This window comes from Bos taurus, chromosome 18 (assembly GCF_002263795.3).
Source record: "Bos taurus isolate L1 Dominette 01449 registration number 42190680 breed Hereford chromosome 18, ARS-UCD2.0, whole genome shotgun sequence".
In the NCBI taxonomy this organism is placed as follows: domain Eukaryota; kingdom Metazoa; phylum Chordata; class Mammalia; order Artiodactyla; family Bovidae; genus Bos; species Bos taurus.
In genome coordinates this window covers 56021402-56039828 of record NC_037345.1, presented here as the reverse complement: position 1 = coordinate 56039828, position 18427 = coordinate 56021402, and the positions used below count along the sequence as shown (strand labels likewise).

The 18427-nt window shown below is 49.5% G+C and overlaps 1 protein-coding gene across 3 annotated transcripts in view; it reads right to left on the bottom strand.

Annotated features, from left to right (window-relative positions):
• Positions 1-1764: 1764 nt before the first annotated feature.
• The window catches only part of PRR12 (proline rich 12), a 29398-nt gene continuing 12735 nt past the window's right edge, over positions 1765-18427 (bottom strand). For all 3 annotated transcript variants that reach the window (XM_002695118.5, XM_059877082.1, XM_059877083.1), the window contains 8 exons: positions 10796-10912; positions 10443-10576; positions 9672-10144; positions 4948-5073; positions 4759-4856; positions 3258-3404; positions 2948-3043; positions 1765-2748 (listed from right to left, as the gene is read on the bottom strand). In XM_002695118.5, coding sequence (XP_002695164.2) covers positions 2602-2748; positions 2948-3043; positions 3258-3404; positions 4759-4856; positions 4948-5073; positions 9672-10144; positions 10443-10576; positions 10796-10912 — 1338 coding nt within the window. In that variant the 3' untranslated portion in view covers positions 1765-2601. The remainder of the gene's footprint in view (positions 2749-2947; positions 3044-3257; positions 3405-4758; positions 4857-4947; positions 5074-9671; positions 10145-10442; positions 10577-10795; positions 10913-18427) is intronic.

Here is an 18427-nt window from a genome sequence, read left to right as displayed (position 1 = left end):
CGCTTTATCCATCTTTATAGTTCTTTGCTTCTCCTCCCTTTTCACCATCTCTTGGACCGCTACCAAACCTCTCAGGGTCTCCTGCTATGCACTGAACAGTGCTTCAAACAAATAGCTTTCCTTTTTGACAGAAGCCCATTTTACAGATGACAAAGCTGAGGGTAGAGGCTATTATCCAACTTGTCTGGTCAATGCTGGAGCTGATACAGGAATTTGGACAGTTGAATTCTGAAGGCCAACCACAGGGTAATTCTGTCCCCAAAGGGATGATACTGCCTCCGCAGGTCACCTTCTGAACATTTCTTCTGAATTCTACCCTGGATCTCTACTCTGGGACAATCCAGGGAACTTTGGTCCCAATTTGACATCAGCAGCCCAGAATCCAGAAATGTGACTCCCTCACAGAGGCTGCACTCATGTGCTATAGGTCAGAGTTCAAGGGCACTAATGACTCATCTTAATTCCATGATTCTAGAAAGTAAATGGCTCATCATTCACTCTGTCATGGTCCTCAAATGTTACTAGCAGTCCTCTATTCTATAAAACCAGGTCTCTAAAACTTATCACATTGATTATGATCTAGCCAATATCCAAGGTTCTAGAAGAGGGGTTCTTCCTCAGTTTCATCTGGAAGAGAATCTAGTATGCTGATAATCCACCTTACACTTTCTGTTGGGTCTCTATCCATTGACCAGCCACCCTCAACGCTGACTCCAGAGTTCTAAAATACCAGTGGTCTCCTTTTGAGGATGCGTCCACGACTAGAACAATGGCTTACTCACTACCTTATAGGCTGGGTTCTAGTAGACACCAGGTGACCTCCAAATTGTTAACATTCTTATTCTACAACATTGTTCCTCAAACTTGAATGCGTATTAGAATCCTCCCAGGATTTTATTTTAAAAATGGGTTCTGACTCAGGGCTGAGAAAGAACCCAAGAGTCTACATCTCTACCAGCTCTTTGAGGATTCCAGGAAGGCGTGAGAATACAGGAATTCACATTCAACTCTGCAGGCTGACCTCTAAAATGCCAACCCACTTAGGATCTTAACCCTACCTCAAGTTTGAGAACCCTCAAGCCTACCTCAGGGAGCTAAGAGAAACCTGGTTAACTCCTGACACCCATCACGGCCTGGACTGGTTTAAAGGTAACACCTCCAAACTCATATACTTTCCCCTTCACAAAGTAGAGCTTGATTCCCCTCCTTGAGTGTGTGCTGGGCTTAATGACCCCCCTCTAATGAACAGTGTGGCAGAAGCAGTGGAGCACACTGTCTGAGGTTAGGACGTAAAGATTAAGTGGCCTCCTCCTTGATCTCTCCTTTCAATCACGCACTCTGGGGGAAGCCAGCTGTCACGTGTGGAAGACTCTTAAGCCATCCTATAGGCATAGTCCACACAGCAAGCAACTGAGGCCTCCAGCCAAGAGCCACATGAGAGAGCCACCTTAAAGCAGATCCTTCAACCCCAGTCAAACCCATGAGGGCTGCACCCTCACGACTGACCCTAATACCACCCAACTAACTGGCTCCCAAATTCCTGAACTCAGAAACCTTATGATAGAAATGTTTGTTGTTTTCAAGGTATTAAGTTTTGGGATGGGCTAATTTGTTACACAGCAAGACATAATGGAAAACAGTGACCCAGCCCAACCACCTTCCAGGGCTCTAGAAAAGCCACATTCCAGATTCCAGACTCTGCCCATGCCACCCCCCCTACCCCGCCCCACCATGCCGCAGGACAGAGGCACTCCAGCCAGCCGATAAAGTGTTTGCCGTTGGGTTTTCGTTTGGCTGGTTGTGTGTACACAGTGTATACAAGTTGAGTTGTACAGAAGCCCAAGAAAGAGCAAGAGACGAAGGGTGGTGGGGAGATGGGAGCAGAGGGGTTAGAGAGAGGGAGGAGGAGAGAAGAGACTGATAAAAAATAGAACCACATCCAGATGACAAGGGGGTGGGGGTGGAGGGAGCAGACACAGACAAATCGCAGTAGAAAAGGAGTGGGAGGGGTAAAGGGAGGGGACCCTTCTCCCCCCTCCACCTCCCCAGACCCCCGCCCCAGGTATGTACAATAAATAAGATTAAAAATAATTAACAAGATGCGTTTTCCCCCTCCCACCCGACGCCAAATGCCCTGGGGAGGGAATGGCCTTTAGCAAAGATCTTGGCCTGTGAGGGAGGGCTTGCGGGGAGGGGGAAGGGGTCCCCCAGCTCTCTGAAGCCGCCCCGCCCCCCTCAACCATACATAGACTTTTCCTGTACATTATGTACAAGGTGGAGGGGGCTGGGGCTATGGCCATGGAGGCGGGGATCGGGGCAAGGTGGGGGAGGGAAACCGTTACTAAATAGACATTTATACATATATATAAATAATTTCTCTGTACACCCGACAGTGGGAGGAAAGGGGAGGGAGTGGAGAGGGCTTGGGAAGTGGGGGGAGTCGAACTCTGAACCCTGCCCTGTGGGGGCAGCACGGACACACCCTGACCAGTGACCCCCCCTTCCCCAGCAACAGGGCCCAGGGGTTAACTCCTGAGGGCACAGTTCTGTCCCCATTCTTGGTTCATGGAGGAGGTGCCCCCCACCCAGGCCAGGGTGGGGTCACCCGCAGCGGCTGTGGGCCTGTGCTTGGGCCAGCAGGTCGCTGAAGGAGTCAAAGAGCTGTTCAAGCCACGGCTGATTCCGCATGCACTGCTGGACTACCTCCTCCTGGCCTAGGTCCTCCGCGCCGCCCTCGATGGCCAGGGTCTGTAGGGGATTAAACGTAGATCTGGGGTGGGAGGGGGCTGGGGGCCTCGGGGTCAGTGTCTCAGGGAAAAGGGGGCTGGGAGTGGGACTCCTGGGTCTGAGGGAAGACGGGTCGGGGACCTGGACTGCCAGGGTCCAGCCAGGAGCCTGTGATGGGCAGAATCCCAGAGTGATACGTGCGGGGCGTGCATGGGCTCACCTGGTCCCGGCAGCGCAGGAAGGTGTGGTACTTATAGTGGTGGAGTGAGTGGTAGAGCGTATAGTATCCCGATTTGTCCAGTTCAACCTTGAACTCCTGGGCAAGTGGAGAGGAGAAGCCTCAGTCACCCTGCCCAGCACGAGGCAGCCCCTTCTTCCACGCCCCGCCCGGACCCCGCCCTCCCGCAAGGCCCGGCCCCTGACCACACCTCTCTCAGGCCCCGGCCCTGACCCACACACCTCCAGTCTAGGCCCCGCCCCTGTCCCCCAACCTTCCCGTCCAGGCCCCACTCTCCGGTTACCCATCGCACCTGGGCTCGGACCACGCTCCTCTTGAGCTTGCTGAGCGTCTTGCGGTTGTAGGGTTCCCCAGCTGGCCGCAGCCGCACAGCTCCCTCCTCGGGGGAGCCCTCCCCACTCTGCTCCACTTGTAGCTGGGGGAACGTGTGCAGGGCGTCCTGCAGGAATCCGGTGGATCAGGGGGACCTCCCTGGACCCGCCCACCCCAGACCCACCCACCTCCCCGGTTCTCAGATTCCGAGTGGTCAGATGCCTGGGTTTCACCCAGAAAACCCATCAGAAAAGACACAAGCGTCTTGGTTTCCTCCAAGGACGGCAGAAACCTAGGCCAGGCTGGTGACCCTTATCATGTGCTCTGTGGCTCAGCCCAGGCCTTCCCGAGACAGCTAACATCCCACCCAAGCTTCTAGAGTCACTTGCACGTCCTACTCAAAATTCTGAGTTGGCCTGAAACCCAGAATCCCTAACATCCACCCCAGAATTATACAACCAGACTCATATTCCATCCCATAATGCTCAGACATACCCTAATGTTCTACCATGTAAATTTTTTTTTTTTTTGGAGAGGCGGGGCATGCCAACAAGACTTACAGGATCTTAGTTCCCTGACCAGGGACTGAACCTGTGCCCTCATCAGTGAAATTATGGAGTCCTAAACACTGGACCACAGGGAATTCCCATTACAGCGCAATTTTTAATCCTAGCACAACACCCAGCCCTGTCTTCTCAGAGCCAGACGAATAGTCAATCCCAGGCTTCTCAGAGTCATCCTGACATCCCACCCAGAGTTCCTGAACCAGATTACCCCATGTTTTCATAGTTAGGCTAATATCTAATAAGAATTTTTAGAGCTAGCCTAAAATCCATCCCAGAATTCTCAGAACTAGACTAACATCCCCCCCAACAAACCTTCAGGGCCAGACTAATATTCCATGGCTGAATTCTGAGCTGTCCTGATATTTCACAGCCCAATTCTCAGCACCACACTAACATCCCCATCAGAATTCTCAGAGCCAGATTAGTGTTATCTCCCAGAATCTCCGGAGCCACCCTAACATCCCATCCCAGAAGGGAAATTACATAGACAACTTCATGCTCGAGCCTGAAATTCAAAGAGCCTGAATTATGTTGACAAGAGAAGCCATCAGAATCTGCTCGACACTCTGCTCCAGCGAGCCCTGGGTCCAGGTCCTAGTTCACCTTTTGTCCCCAGATTTGTACTCCATAACCATGCTCTGCTGGGCCTGCCCAGCAGCCCAGCCCAGACCTTGACAATGACCCCTCCAGGCCATCGCAGCTTGTCTCTATCTGGGTGGGTGGGGATGCTGGGCCCAGAGATCCCCATGGAACATCTCAGCCTTCCACTACTCTCCTGGCCAAGCCTGAGCCTTCCAATGATCACCCCCTCCAGGGCCCAAAGCTCTGGGAAGGAGCACAGTGGCTGACGTGCACATGTCTCCTCTGGGCCTGAGCTCTGGGTCCCAGACACCGCTTGCCCAGCCCCCCAAGCACCTGCAGGGCTGGGCTCAGCGACAGCCGCTTCAGGACTTTTTTCTTGTGCTCATTCAGGAGGCCATCAATCTTCCGCATGGGTGGGAGGTACAGCTCGTCTGAAAGGGGAGGAGGGACATCAGAAAAGCTTAGCCCCACGACAATACATGGTGGGAGGAAAGCAGGGGTTAGGGGTCTGCGTCCACTTACCATGTGTGTCCTCCAGGGCCTGGATCATATCTGGGTCAAGTGCCGTGCTCACCAGCATCTCCACATAGCTCCGGTACATTTCCCGCATCGCCCGGGTCTTCAGCAGACGCCCAGGTACTGCCCGCTCTGGGGAGAAAAAAAAGGAGACATGGATCCATTATTCCAACTTCTGAGTCCACTGAGGGAAGACGCTCCAATACCAGGACAATAACTCTAAGGGTGAATCACAGGTACCATCACGAGCTCAGCCTGGCAAGTCAGGGAAAGCTATTAAAGGTCATACAAGCACCAAATCTTGAGATCGGAAAGAGAATTCCAGGTCGGTGACCTTTGTGTTTGACCAGTTCCACAAAGTTTCTGTAAAGTCTAAAGCAGCAGCAGAATTGGTTTCCAAACCGGTGAATCAAGTCTGAGAGATCAGATCACAAAGGGCAAGGTTGAGGGAGGAGGTGGGAACTGAGACTGCAAAGGTTAGTGTAGGCCAGACCACATGGGGCCTCCAAGATGAGGTGCAAAGGGCAGGGGCTTTTTTAGGGAGGGGTCCCAGGGAGCCATGGGAGAGAGCTGTGAGCAGGGAAGGGTGAAGGTAATTGGAGAGCAACCTCTCCGAGGCCATGTTGATGGATCGGAGAGGGAGACCAGAGGCCAGGGCAATGGAGCAGCTGAGAAAGAACAAGGCGGGGATGGGGCTGGAGGGACAGGTACAGAGATTTTGAGGGGCAGGAGGGCCAGTGTCTGGGCCAGGGCTGTGGGACAGGGCAGTAGGGTGGGGACAGTTGGGGTTGGAGGGGTGGGACTGGAGGTTTCCGAGCTGCAGAGGTGAGGGAGGGGCCTGGAGGGTCTGGCCTGGTGAGCGGGTGGCTAGTGGGGCTGCATCTGAGATACAGAAACCAGGACCTGCTCCGTGAACTCTGGAAGGGGGATGGGGGTAGGCTGGGAGGATGGCCAGGGTAAAGAAAGGAGTCTGAGGCTCACAAAAGTGGAGGGAGCCGGCCAAGTGAGAGGTACGGAAGGTCAAGCAACAGGATGGAAGATCATCTTCTTACTTTTTGTAGTGCATGCCACCTGGCTCATGGGATCTTAGTTACCTGACCAGGGATGGTACCCGGGCTTCTGCGGTGAAATCTCAGAGTCCTAACCAGAGAATCCCCCAAAGATAGCACTGGAGGGACACCCACTAGCAACTCAAGAAGGAGTAGCGGGGAGAAAACAGAAGCAGGGGGCCCACACATGAGAAGACCCCAAAAAATCCCTTAGGAAGAGGCCCGAGAAATGACCGCCTGATTTATCCACATGGACGGTCCTCGCTGACAGCAGTTTCAAAAGCCCAGAGTGACCACCTGGCAGCAGAAGTTAGACCCCGTCAAGCCTCGGCCTGAACCTTCCTATGGCTCCTGTCTCGCTCGTGATAAAATCCTGCCAGTAGGGCTGCAAAGTCCCAAGTTCCTTGTCTCTCCAGGATCTGGTCTTGTTCCTTCTCTGCCCTCACTTCCTCCAGTGCCTGGCCTCTTTCCTGATCCTCAGACACGCCCAGTCCAGAATGTTCTCTCCCCTAATGTCACACCACCCCAGCCCTGTTGCCTTCAGATCTTGGCTCCAATGTCACTTCCAGAAACCTTCCCCTACTCCCCCCTCTCCTGAAAATAATCACCCAGGATCCCACTCGGATCCTGTTTACCAGATTTATTTTTCTCTACTGCCCTTAATCCCAACCAGCCTTACACTGATGGTTTTTCATAGTTTTCTATGAAATTCTATTACATAACATCTTTATCTGATCAACTCCCCCAGAGAGTCGGTAAACTCCCATGGGGATACATGTTTTTGTCTACTCTGTTCAGGGTTAGAACCCCCAGTTCAGGGCACATAGTAGGTGTTCAGTTAACATCTGCAGAAAGGGACTGAGAAAGCCAGATTGAGAGTGGACTAAAGGAAGGGAGGGCACAGCCCCTTTTTAGAACTTTCATTGTGAATCCAAGGAGACACATCAGCTTCTAGCACAAGGAGAGTCACCAGTCTTAGACCAGTGAGAGGGTTGGTCTGAGGTCTCCTTGTCTGGGCAGAACCTTCAGGGCACCCAGACAGGAGTCAGGTTCACCCTGCCCTGGAGGGGCTCCTGGTCAAACGGGGTGAATGGACAAAGAACCAGACTGAGAGAAAGATACTGACCCTTGGCTGGGGAACAGCTTCCCCAAAGGGTGTAGAATTTATTTTTTATTTTTTTTTAGGGTGTAGAATTTAGAATCTCCCATTTCATAGGTTCAGAAAATTCTGGGCTGTCCATATAGGTTCACAGCAGCAGTAGCCAAAAAGTGGAAACAGCCCAAATGCCCATCAACCAGTCCACAAATAAAATGTGGCATATCCAAGCTATGGAATAGTATTTGGCCATAAAAAAGAATGAAATACTATAAACAACTATGTATAATAATAAATAAGCTACAGGGATATACTGTACAGCACAGGGAACACAACCAATATTTTATAATAACTTTAAATGGAGTATAATAAAAATGTTCAATCACTATATTGTACACCTGAAACTAGTATTGTAAATCAACTGTAGTTCAATTAGAAAAAAAAAGAATGAAGTACTGATACACACTACAACATGGATGAACATCAAAAACACGCTAAGCAAAGTTGCTAGTGCTTCAGGAGTGCACATCGTGTGATATCCCTTACGTGAAATATACAGAATAGGCAAATCTATAGAAATTAGTAAATTACTGGTTGCTTAGGGATGAAGAGGGGGAGTAAGGGAAGTGATGGACAAAGGAAGCAGGGTGTCTTTTAGGGGCAATGAAAATATTCTAAAGTTGATTGCCAGATGGATACACAGCTCTGACTACACTAAAAGTCAAAAGAATTAAACTGTTTTAAGAAACAAGTCCTGCAAATCTGGGCCTTTGGTTAAGCTCCTCCTTTGCCAGCATCTTCCCCTGACCCAGCTGTAACTGGCCAAGGGTGCCTCCACCTGGTCAGATTGAGCCCACCACCCACAGAAGACTGGATTTCCCAGGCTCCTTTGCAGCTAGGTGTGGCCATGTTATGAGTTCTGGCCAGTGGGATGAAGAGGAGACAGGATGTGGGCCATTCCCAGATCTGGCACTGAGCTGGAAGGCCAGTCTATCGCTACCCTTGGGTCCTTTCCTACTGGCAGGACTGGAGCTGTGGGGCTGCTGGGCTATGCCTCTCACCACGTGCTCGACGACAGCAAGCTTGGGGGCGGCAGAGCAACAAGAGGAAAAGAAACCCAGACCTGGACAACCTTGAGAGGAGCCTCTTATTCTCCACAAATCTTCTACTTCATCAGGACTTCGATGGAAAGAGAATTAACTCCATCTCTCTCATTTGACTGACGAGCTGTATGTTTAGCCTCCATTAAAACAGCTACCCCTGCACTACACCTCAAAGAGTAGGTGACCTTGGGCAAGTCATGGCACCTCCCAGGGCCTCAGTGTTCTCATCTTTAAAAATGAGGATAATAAATAAGTTAATTAATTAAAAAATGGTTGACAATAAAATGAGGCTAGGGACTTCCCTCGTGGTCCAGTGGCTAAGACTCCCATTGTAGGGGGCCTGGGTTTGCACTCTGGCTCTGGAACTAAGATCCCACATGCCACAACCAAACCCTGGTGCAGCCAAATAAATGAAATAATACATATTTTAAAATGAATGAGAATTCTAAAGTACCTAATCCCACAGGGTTTATCTACAGATAAAATGAGCCAATGTGTAAAATGCTTAAAATGACGCCTGTCACTTAAAAGAACTAAGTCAGCTATTATATTTTTATACATATGTGCACATATATTTTTGTTGTTCCTGTCATAATAAACCAGACATCATTCTAAGCAATGGAGCTCCCATCTGGTGCTCACTATAGTCGAGTACCCTCCTACATGCTTTACTGTGAATTTTTTTTACTTTACTTGACTTTATTATTAATCCATTTTACAGGTGAGGTCACTGAGGTGCTGCCGCCTGTTTCCTAGAGTCACCCAGCGGGTCATAGGGAACACCACTGTCTATGGGCTTCCAGGATAGATGCTGGTCCCCAGAGCTCCTCAGAACCTGCTTACGCGTGTGCATGCTTCAGTCAACTCTTTGCAACTTGCAACTCCTGGGACTCTTTGCAACTCTATAGACTATAGCCCGCCAGGCTCCTCTGTCGATGGGATTCTACAGGCAAGAATAGTGGAGTGGGTTGCCATGCTGTCCTCCATGGGATCTTCCCGACTCAGGGATCGAACCCCTGTCTCTTAGGTCTCCTGCACTGCAGGCAGATTCTTTACCCACTGAGCCACCTAGGAAGCCCGAGAACGTGCCTGTTCTGAGCCAAAACAGTGTGGAGGCACAGCCTAAGACTCTGCTGGATGCAAGCCAACTCAGGTGGGATTCCACACCCACACCCAGCTGTGCTGAACTCTCTCCACATCAGTTTGCTCACCTGTATTTGAGGATAATATGGAGTATCTACTTCATAGGGCCAAGGTAAAAAAAATCAAGCAAGTTAACATGTATAAACAACTTATGGGACAGCCTGTCACATGGTTAGGTGCCAGATAACCGTCAGCCATAGCTATGATTTTTAACTTATTACTACTATGACTGTCTGATGACGCTGCCTGGAGCCCTCTGTATAATAACCAACCATGCCTCTTTCTGAAAACCATGGGGTCACCTCCCCACCAGCCCAACGACTGCTGATGGCCCCTTACCGTCCTCACTGGGGGCCCCGGGGGACGACTCCGAGTCCGAGGAGCTGCCCGGTGGGCCCCCACCCGCCAAGGCGTTGCCTGCCGCCTCCTTCAGCCACTTCTTCCTCTTCTTAGGGGGCGGCTCGGCCTTCACCTTGGTGGGTCGGGACTTGGGCAGCCGGGAGGTGGCGGGCTGGCCCGTGGTGAGGTTCCGATCTGGCCGAATCTGCCGGCCACCCATGCCCCGCTCGCCCCGTAGCGGCCGTTCCGCGCGCGTTGCCCTCTCTTTCTCCTTTTCCTTCTCAGCGGGCCGTGGCGGCGAGGGCTTCGCGGGGGCAGGGGGCTCAGGCACGGCCGTGTCAGTTGTCTGCTCTGGGGCCTTCTCGGACGTCGTCTTGTCAGGGTTCTCGGGCTTAGGAGGTGGTACCGGGGCCTTGGGGGGCGGTGCAGAGCTACCCCCAGCAGACACGGGGCCCTTGGCCTGCCCAGAGCGCCTGGAAGGAGACATAGATGGGACTGTGCTCAGCAGCCCCCAAAACCCAAATTGTCCCCCTTGGGGTACCCGAGCCCCCACTACCTAGCCCACAGCTGAAAGCACAGACTCTCACGCAGTTGGTTTCTGTCCCCGTCTCTGTGAGGCCCCCACTCTCAGGGTCTCTGCACCCCCTTCCCGACTCTTGCTTAGAAGCATTTTGTACTTTAAAATGGTTGATCTTATGTCAATATCCCAGTATGTTTTACCCCTAGGACTGTTCGCCCCGCCCATGACCTGCCCCGCAGCCTCCAAGGTACCTGACAGGCACTGGGGGCCGGTGCCAAGGTTTCCGAGCACAGACCCTCACGTAATCCTTCTTGTTGACGTTTTCCAGGAACTTGACGTACAGGCGCTGGTACCGGTTTTTGGCGTCCCCAAAGTACCCCAAATACTACGAAAGTAAAGGAGCACGTGAAGAACTCCCGTCCACCGCAGATGGGCAACCCAACACCCAGCACTCCCAGCCCCGCCCTGCGCTACCGCGGGAGCCTGCCGGGGGCTGGAGAGCCCCTTCGGGACGCCTCTTAGACCCACGGTAAATCAGAGTCATGTGTGAGGGGGACCCCGGCTCCCCCCCGCCCCTGGCCCTCGCTGTCCTCCGCAGGCTCACATTACTGGTGGCACAAAACTGCCGCTGTCCATCCTTGATCTCCGGAGTGAATTTCTGCAGCAGCGCCTTCTGGACTCGCCAGATGGGTGGGGGCTCGCGCCCGGTCTGCAAGGCCAGCTGAGGGGGTGCACAGCAAGACCGCAAGGTCAACCCCCACCCCGGCCCTTCCAGACCCAATTCCTGACCTCTCTCCTCCCTCCATACCCCCTTAAGAGAAAAGACATCGTCGTCAACAAGAATCAACCAAGACGCAGCTGATGGGTATCTTTGGCTTCCTGATGCTCTCAGCTCTGGGGCTGCAGCTTCCATCTTGCCCTGCCTTCCTACAGCTCACCCAACAGAGCTTCTCTGACTTGCCATGGAGTTCCCTCCCAATAAACCGAATACACCTAAATACACCATACAGCATAGCTTCGCCCAGCCTGCCTTAAACGTTCTCAGAACACTAAGTCATCTAACACAAAACCTATTTTATAATAAACTGTAATCATCTCATGTAATTTATTGAATACTGGACTGAAAGTGAAAAACAGAATGGTTGTCTGGATACGGGAGGCTTGAAAGTGTATCACTTGTTCACCCTTGTGATTAACTGCGTGGCTGACCACGAACTGGAGGTTTCTGTTGCTCCCTGCTACTGCCCACCATCACAAGAGTATCAAAGCGTGTATCATTAGCCCAGGAATAGAAAAGAATTCAAAATTAAATGCCTATTGCATTTGCATCACCGTCAAATTGGAAAATCCTGAACTGAACCACTGAGGACAATGTGTATTTCCAACCGGGCTGTTCATTCTATTGTTTTTTGTGTGTTTCATTGTATTGAAGTATAGTTGATTTACAATGTTGCACTAGTTTCTGCAGTACAGCAAAGTGACTCAGTTACACATATTCTTTTTTATATTCTTTGCCATTATGGTTTATCACAGGACACTGAATATAGTTCCCTGTGCTATACAGTAGGACCTTGTAGTTTATCCATCTAATACACAACAGTTTACATCTGGTAATCCCAGACTCCCCATCCTTCCCTCCGCACCCACCACCCCCTTGGCAATCACAAGTCTGCTCTCTATGTCTGTGAGTCTGTTTCTGCTTTGTAGTTAAATTCACTTGTGTCGTATTGTAGATTCTACATGCAAGTGTTTTCACATGGTATTTGTCTTTGACTTCCTTCACTCGGTACCATAATCTCTAGTTCGGTTCACGCTGTTACAAATAGGCTGTTCATTCTGTGCTACCAGGTTTTACTTATCATAGCTTTACAGTGCGATTGTAGTTGTCGTTCAGTCATATCCAACTCTTTGCGACTCCATGGACTGCAGCATGCCAGGATTCCCTGTCCTTCACCATCTCCCGGAGCTTGCTCACACTAATGTCCATTGTGTCGTTGATGCCATCCAACCATCTCATCCTCTGTTGCCCTCTTCTCTTGCCCTCAGTCTTTCCCAGCCTCAGAGTTTTTTCCAATGACTTGGCTTTTCACATCAGGTGGTCAAAGTACTGAAGTTTCAGCTTCAGCATCAGTCCTTCTAATGAGTATTCAGGGCTGATTTTCTTTTTAGGATGGACTGGATTGATCTCCTTGCAGTCCTGCAGTCCAAAGGACTCTCAAGAGTCTTCTCCAGCACCACAATTTGAAAACAACAATTCTTTGGCACTCAGCCTTCTTTATGGTCCAACTCTCACATCTGTACATGACTACTAGAAAAACCATAGCTTTGACTAGATGGACCTTTGTCAGCAAAATGACGTCTCTGCTTTTTAATACGCTGTCTAGGTTTGTCATAGCTTTCCTTCCAAGGAGCAAACACCTTTTAATTTCCTGGCTGCAGTCACTGTACAAAGTGATTTTGGAGCCCAAGAAAATAAAATCTGTCACTATTTCCACTTTTTCCCCATGTATTTGCCAGGAAGTGATGGGACTGGATGCCATGATCTTCATTTTTTGAATGTTGACTTTTAAGCCAGATTTTTCACTCTCCTCTTTCACTCTCATCAAGAGGCTCTTTAGTTCCTCTTCGCTTTCTGCCATTAGGTATCATCTGCATATCTGAGGATGCTGATATTTCTCCCGACAATCTTGAGTCCCCCTTGTGATTCACTCAGCCTGGCATTTCACATGATGTACTCTGCATATAGGTTAAATAAGCAGGGTGACAATATATAGCCTTGATGAACTCCTGTCTCAATTTTGAAGGAGTCTATTGTTTTGTGTCCGGTTCTAACTTGACCTGCATATACGTTTCTCAGGAGGCAGTTAAGGTGGTCTGGTATTCCCATCACTTTAAGAATTTTCCACAGTCTGTTGTGATCCACACAGTCAAAGGCTTTAACATAGTCAATGAAGCAGAAGTAGATATTTTTCTGGAATTCCTTTACTTTTGCTATGATCCAACGGATGTTGGCAATTTGATGTCTGGTTCCTTTGCCTTTTCTATATCCAGCTTGTACATCTGAAAGTTCTCGGTTCACGTACTGTTTGGAGCCTAGGTTGAAGGCTTTTGAGCAATACCTTGCTAATATATGAAATGAGCACAATTGTACGGTAGTTTAAACTTTCTTTGGAATGACAACTGTCCTTTTCCAATCCTGCTGTGTTTTCCAAATTTGCTGACATACTGAGTGCAGCACTTTCACAGCATCATCTTTTAGGATTTTTAAATAGCTCACCTGGAATTCTATCACCTCCACTAGCTTTGTTCATAGTGATGCTTCCTAAGGCCCACTTGACTTCACACTCCAGGGTGTCTGGCTCTAGATGAGTGACCACACCATTGTGGTTATCCGAGTTATTAAGACCCTTTTTTGTATAGTTCTTCATGTATTCTTGCCACCTCTTCTTAATTTCTCCTGCTTCTGTTAGGTCCTTGCTGTTTCTGTCCTTTATTGTGACCATCCTCGCATGAAATGCTCCCTCGGTATCTCCAATTTTCTTGACGAGATCTCTAGTCTTTCCCATTCTACTGTTTTCCTGTTTCTTTGCATTGTTCGCTTAAGAAGGCTTTCTTATTTCTCCTTGCTATTTTCTGGAACTCTGCATTCAGTTGATGTATCTTTCCCTTTCTCCTCTGCCTTTCACTTCTGTTCTTTTCTGTTATTTGTAAGGTCTCCTCGGAGAACCACTTTGCCTTCTTCCATTTCTTTTTCTTTAGGATGGTTTTGGTCACTGTCTCTTATACAGTGTTAGGAACCTCCATCCATAGTTCTTCAGGCACTCTGTCTACCAGATCTAGTTCCCTGAATCTATTCTGGAACAAGCCATCTGCATGACTCAAAGAAATGACAGAATCTGAGCACTCACCCACCCACCGTCTTCTAGATATGGTGATGGGGACCATGGTAAGGCAGAGAACAAGGCTGACAAAGCCTTTTTTGGGGTTGTCATTACAGACATAATAAGACAAGCAAAGAAACAAAACAGGGTGAGGTAGTGGCTTGTGCCTAGAATAGACGCGTGGCAGGTTACATGAGACCATTTATTTCATCAGCCTGGCCACTGCAGGGCAGGACAGTGACACAAAGGCTCCCCAATCTACACTCCCCTCAGCATACTCAGACCCCCATCCCCAAACCCAAGGCTTATGTATCCCAGTAGGGCACTGAGAACAAAGGATGTCAGGCCCAGAATCTGATCTCAGGGAGTAAGAGGGGTACCTGGGAACCAGGCTTGGGCATAAAAAAAAATAGCAGCACAAGTAATAAATGTGCTGATGGCAGGTGTCCCAGAAGCCTAGAAGGACTCTGGACTCAGGCTCAATCCAAGAATGCTTCCTTGAGGAAGTGACACCTAAATGAGGCTGTGTCTCCCATGAGGGGGCTGGGTGATGACCAGGGACCGCCAGGTAACATGTAGGACAGCTATGGTTCTAGAAAAGAGCAACTGACAGGCATCAGTAAGTAAAGAATAAGAACACAGTGGGAAATACGCACTGGGCTTTGTGATAACCCAGAGATGAACGACAGGCAAGCCCTGGCATTCAAAGACTCCACAGTCAAGTGATAAACAAGATTCAGACGATAACGCCAATGGATTGATCATGGCTGCCCTGAGCACTAGGCTCAGGAGCAGCAAGTGCTGGGATCAGTTAGTGATGTCTGCTGCTGACAGCAGCTGCAGCTCAGAAGCCTGAATGCCACGTACTGGTTATCTACTCTTGGTTTTTGGTCAAATGTTTTCACATCCACGAATTTTTGTATCCTTCAGATCAGCCAGGGGAACAGAAAGGAGGAGTTAAAACAACCGAATGAAAATGAGGGTCAGAGAGGTTCTTGGCTGCAATCTCATTGGGCAGAATAAGGCAGAAAAGGAAAAAAAAAAAGGAGGCAGGATGAGACAGGGCTGTAGACCTCTCACCCCAAGTGCTTTCCCCAAGGATACCAGTTTTCAATCCTCACTCCTGGCTCCTCAGGTCAGAAGTCCGAAGATCAAAAAGTCTACTTCCCATCCTTTTCAAGGACTGAAAAGTCCATTTACATACTGCCTGCTCCAAAACCTTCCACCAGGGCCTCCAAAGCACATTCCACAGCCTGGCATAGAGACAGCCTCAGTTTCCTTTCCTTTCTCCCATCCCAGGCCATCCTGGGGTGGCCCTCAAAGCTCAGCACCCAAAGCCCAGACTCTCTGACTTTCAAGTCTCTGAATATGCAGGGGCCCCTGACTAGGGGTGCCTTTTTTTACCTCTCATTGTGGATATAACGTTCCTTGTTCCAGTTCTCAGATGTTTTTGAAAAAAATCCATTAGAGCACCTCTTTCTCTGTCTCTTGCCACTGCCAATCTCCTTTCTCTAAGGAGCCAGCTATTTCTCTTAACTGGACGTGGGGCCCTCAACTCACCACATCCCGATTGGGCTTGGCTTCTTTCCCCAAACCACTCTTCCTCCCAGGATCTCACCATCCCCCAATCATCCAGGCCCTGGCAACATCCTCCTTGCCTTCTCCCAAACCAGGGTCCGTTAGTCCCAAAGCCACGTCTTTCCTTTCCCCATGTCAATCAAATCACAGACCACACCCACTTCCCCTAAGTGGGAAACTTGCCCCACCCATGGCCCCTATTCAACAGAAGCCACAGCTGATTGGAGGAGACCTGACAAGGACAGCCAATCAGCAGGCACACCATGAAGCTCATCTTTACTTCAAATGCTGTGCTGGACCAATCAGATTGTCTTCTGGGAAAGTGAATGGTGACCAGCTGAGACAAGGGGAGTAAGCAGCAGGATATGAGTAAGGTAGAGGCACCCAGCTTGGCCATTAAGGAGAAAGCTACAGGGTCAGACACAGGGGAGTCTGTCACAGAACTGAGGCAGTGGACAGACTGTCAACAGGACTGCAGGTTCCCAGCCACCTCCCTGCTGGCCGGGGCAGAGAAGCAGCCAGACAACCCAAAGCAGATTCTCAAGCAAGGACCCCTGATCTCACCCCAGCATGATCTGGACTCTGCCCACCTTCCCAGCCTCGGCTCCTGCTGTCCAGACACTTAAGCCCTTGCTTCCATCCCAACACATCACATAGACATGCCTCACCACAGGGCCTTTGCACAGACTATTCCCTCTGCCTGGACTGCCCTCCACATACTTTTCTCTATCCAATAAACTTACATGCTCAGAGATTAGCTCCTGGTAAATCTTCAGCATTCCTAAGGACTGGGAGTTAATATTCTCATGCCCATTTTACAGGTGGGGAAGCTGAAGCAGAGAGGGCTGTTAACCCTATACTGTCCAGTTCAGTAAGCCCTCCTCACACATGGCTCTTGAGCACTTGAAACCCAGTTCACCTGAATCAACGTTCTGTAAGTGTAAAATATAGTCTGGATTTCAAAGACTTGGTAAACAAGAAAGACTGTAAAACAACTCACTAACTCTTCCTAAACTGTCCAGAAACTAAATATTTTAGATGTACTGGGTTAAAGAAAACCCTATGGCTAACCTCACACATCTTTTAACTTTTTTTAAAGAAGTGTAGATGTAAGAAAATTTTAAATGAAGAACATGGCTTGTATGATTATTTATACTGGGCTGCCCTTGTTTTACCATAAACTATGGCCAGTGGCCCATTTCTATAAATCTATGAGTTAAGAATGGTTTCTACTTTAAAGGATTGTGAAAAAGAAAATCAAAAACCAAACAAAACCAAAAGAATACCTGGCAGACACCATAAGCAGCTTGCAAAGCTTGAAGTATTTATTATATGTGTGCTGTGCTTAGCCGCTCAGTCGTGTCCGACTCTTTGCGACCCCATGGACTGTAGCCTGCCAGGCTCCTCTGTCCCTGGGATTCTCCAGGCAAGAATACTGGAGTGGGTGGCCATGCCCTGCTCCACAGGATCCTTCCAACCCAGGGATCGAGCCCAGGTTTCTAGCCTTTCACAAAAAAAGTTTGCCAAGCTCTACATTAGAGATTTGCCCAAGATCACTGAGATGAATAACAGAAGCAAAGTTCTGTTTTGTTTTTATTTGGCTGTGTGGCCATGAGGCATGTGGGATCTGTTACCTGACCAGGGATCGAACCTGTGGCCCCTGCACTGAGAGTGTGGTGTCTTAACCGCTGGACTGCTAGGGAAGTCCCAGAAGCAAAGTTTACAGGGTGCTTTCGACATGCCACCCACAATCAGAACACCAGACAGGCTGTAACACCTGAGTCCTCACATTATATGAAGGAATTCTAACACAATCAGCTCCCATTTTACAGATGAGGAAACTGAGGCTCGGGACGGTCAAACCCTAGTCCAGCATGGAAGTGGCACGGATTCAAGCCAATCAGTTTTGTGCCAAAGCTGGGCTCTTAATAACCATGCTGCCAGCCCACCCGGATTCCAGAGACACGAACAAGTCCTCATCTGTACGAGTGGCTCAATCCTGGCGCTCTGAGTTCCCCATCAGAACACATACCCGTGTTGTATTTTAAGCATCTGAGTCCTTGGCTGGCCCCCTCCCCTGCCCCATGCCAGCTGGGAGGTGGTATCAGATGGCCCTGGCTCCAATCCTGGCTTGGCACTCGCCAGCCAAATGATTCCCTCACCCTGAATGTGAACTTCCTCATCTGTAAACTGGGAATGGTCAGGGTCCCAGAGCCTGGCTCATCTCGTCCAGTACTGGGTGCCCAGAGGCACTACTAGTGTTTGCTAGAATTCTAATACCCAGAGAACAGCTGACCCTGGTGCTGAGAGCGTGGGCTCCCAGGGCCAGTAACTGTATCCAGGTCCCAAGCTGCAAAAGCCTGGAAAAGCCACTTTAATGCTCTGAGCCTCAGTTTCCTTCCCTGTAAAAGAAGGATAGTAATCCTTATAAAGAAAGTGATTACAAAGATAAAATTTACAAGTGGGGGCAATGGTGTGCATGACAATGTGAAAATACTTCATGCCACTGAATGGTACACTTAAAAATGGTTAAAACAAGGACTTCCCTGGTAGTCCAGTGGTTAAGACTCAGTGCTTCCACTGCAGGGGGTGCGTGGGTTCGATTCCTGGTCAGGGAACTAAGATTCCACATACGGTGTGGCATGGCCCCCTCCCAAGGAAAAAAAAATGGTTAAAATGATAAACTTCATGATGTGTATTGGTTATCATACATAACCGAAAAACCAAAAAACATAACCGAAAGGAAAAAAAAAAACAAATTAAATCCTGAATGTGAT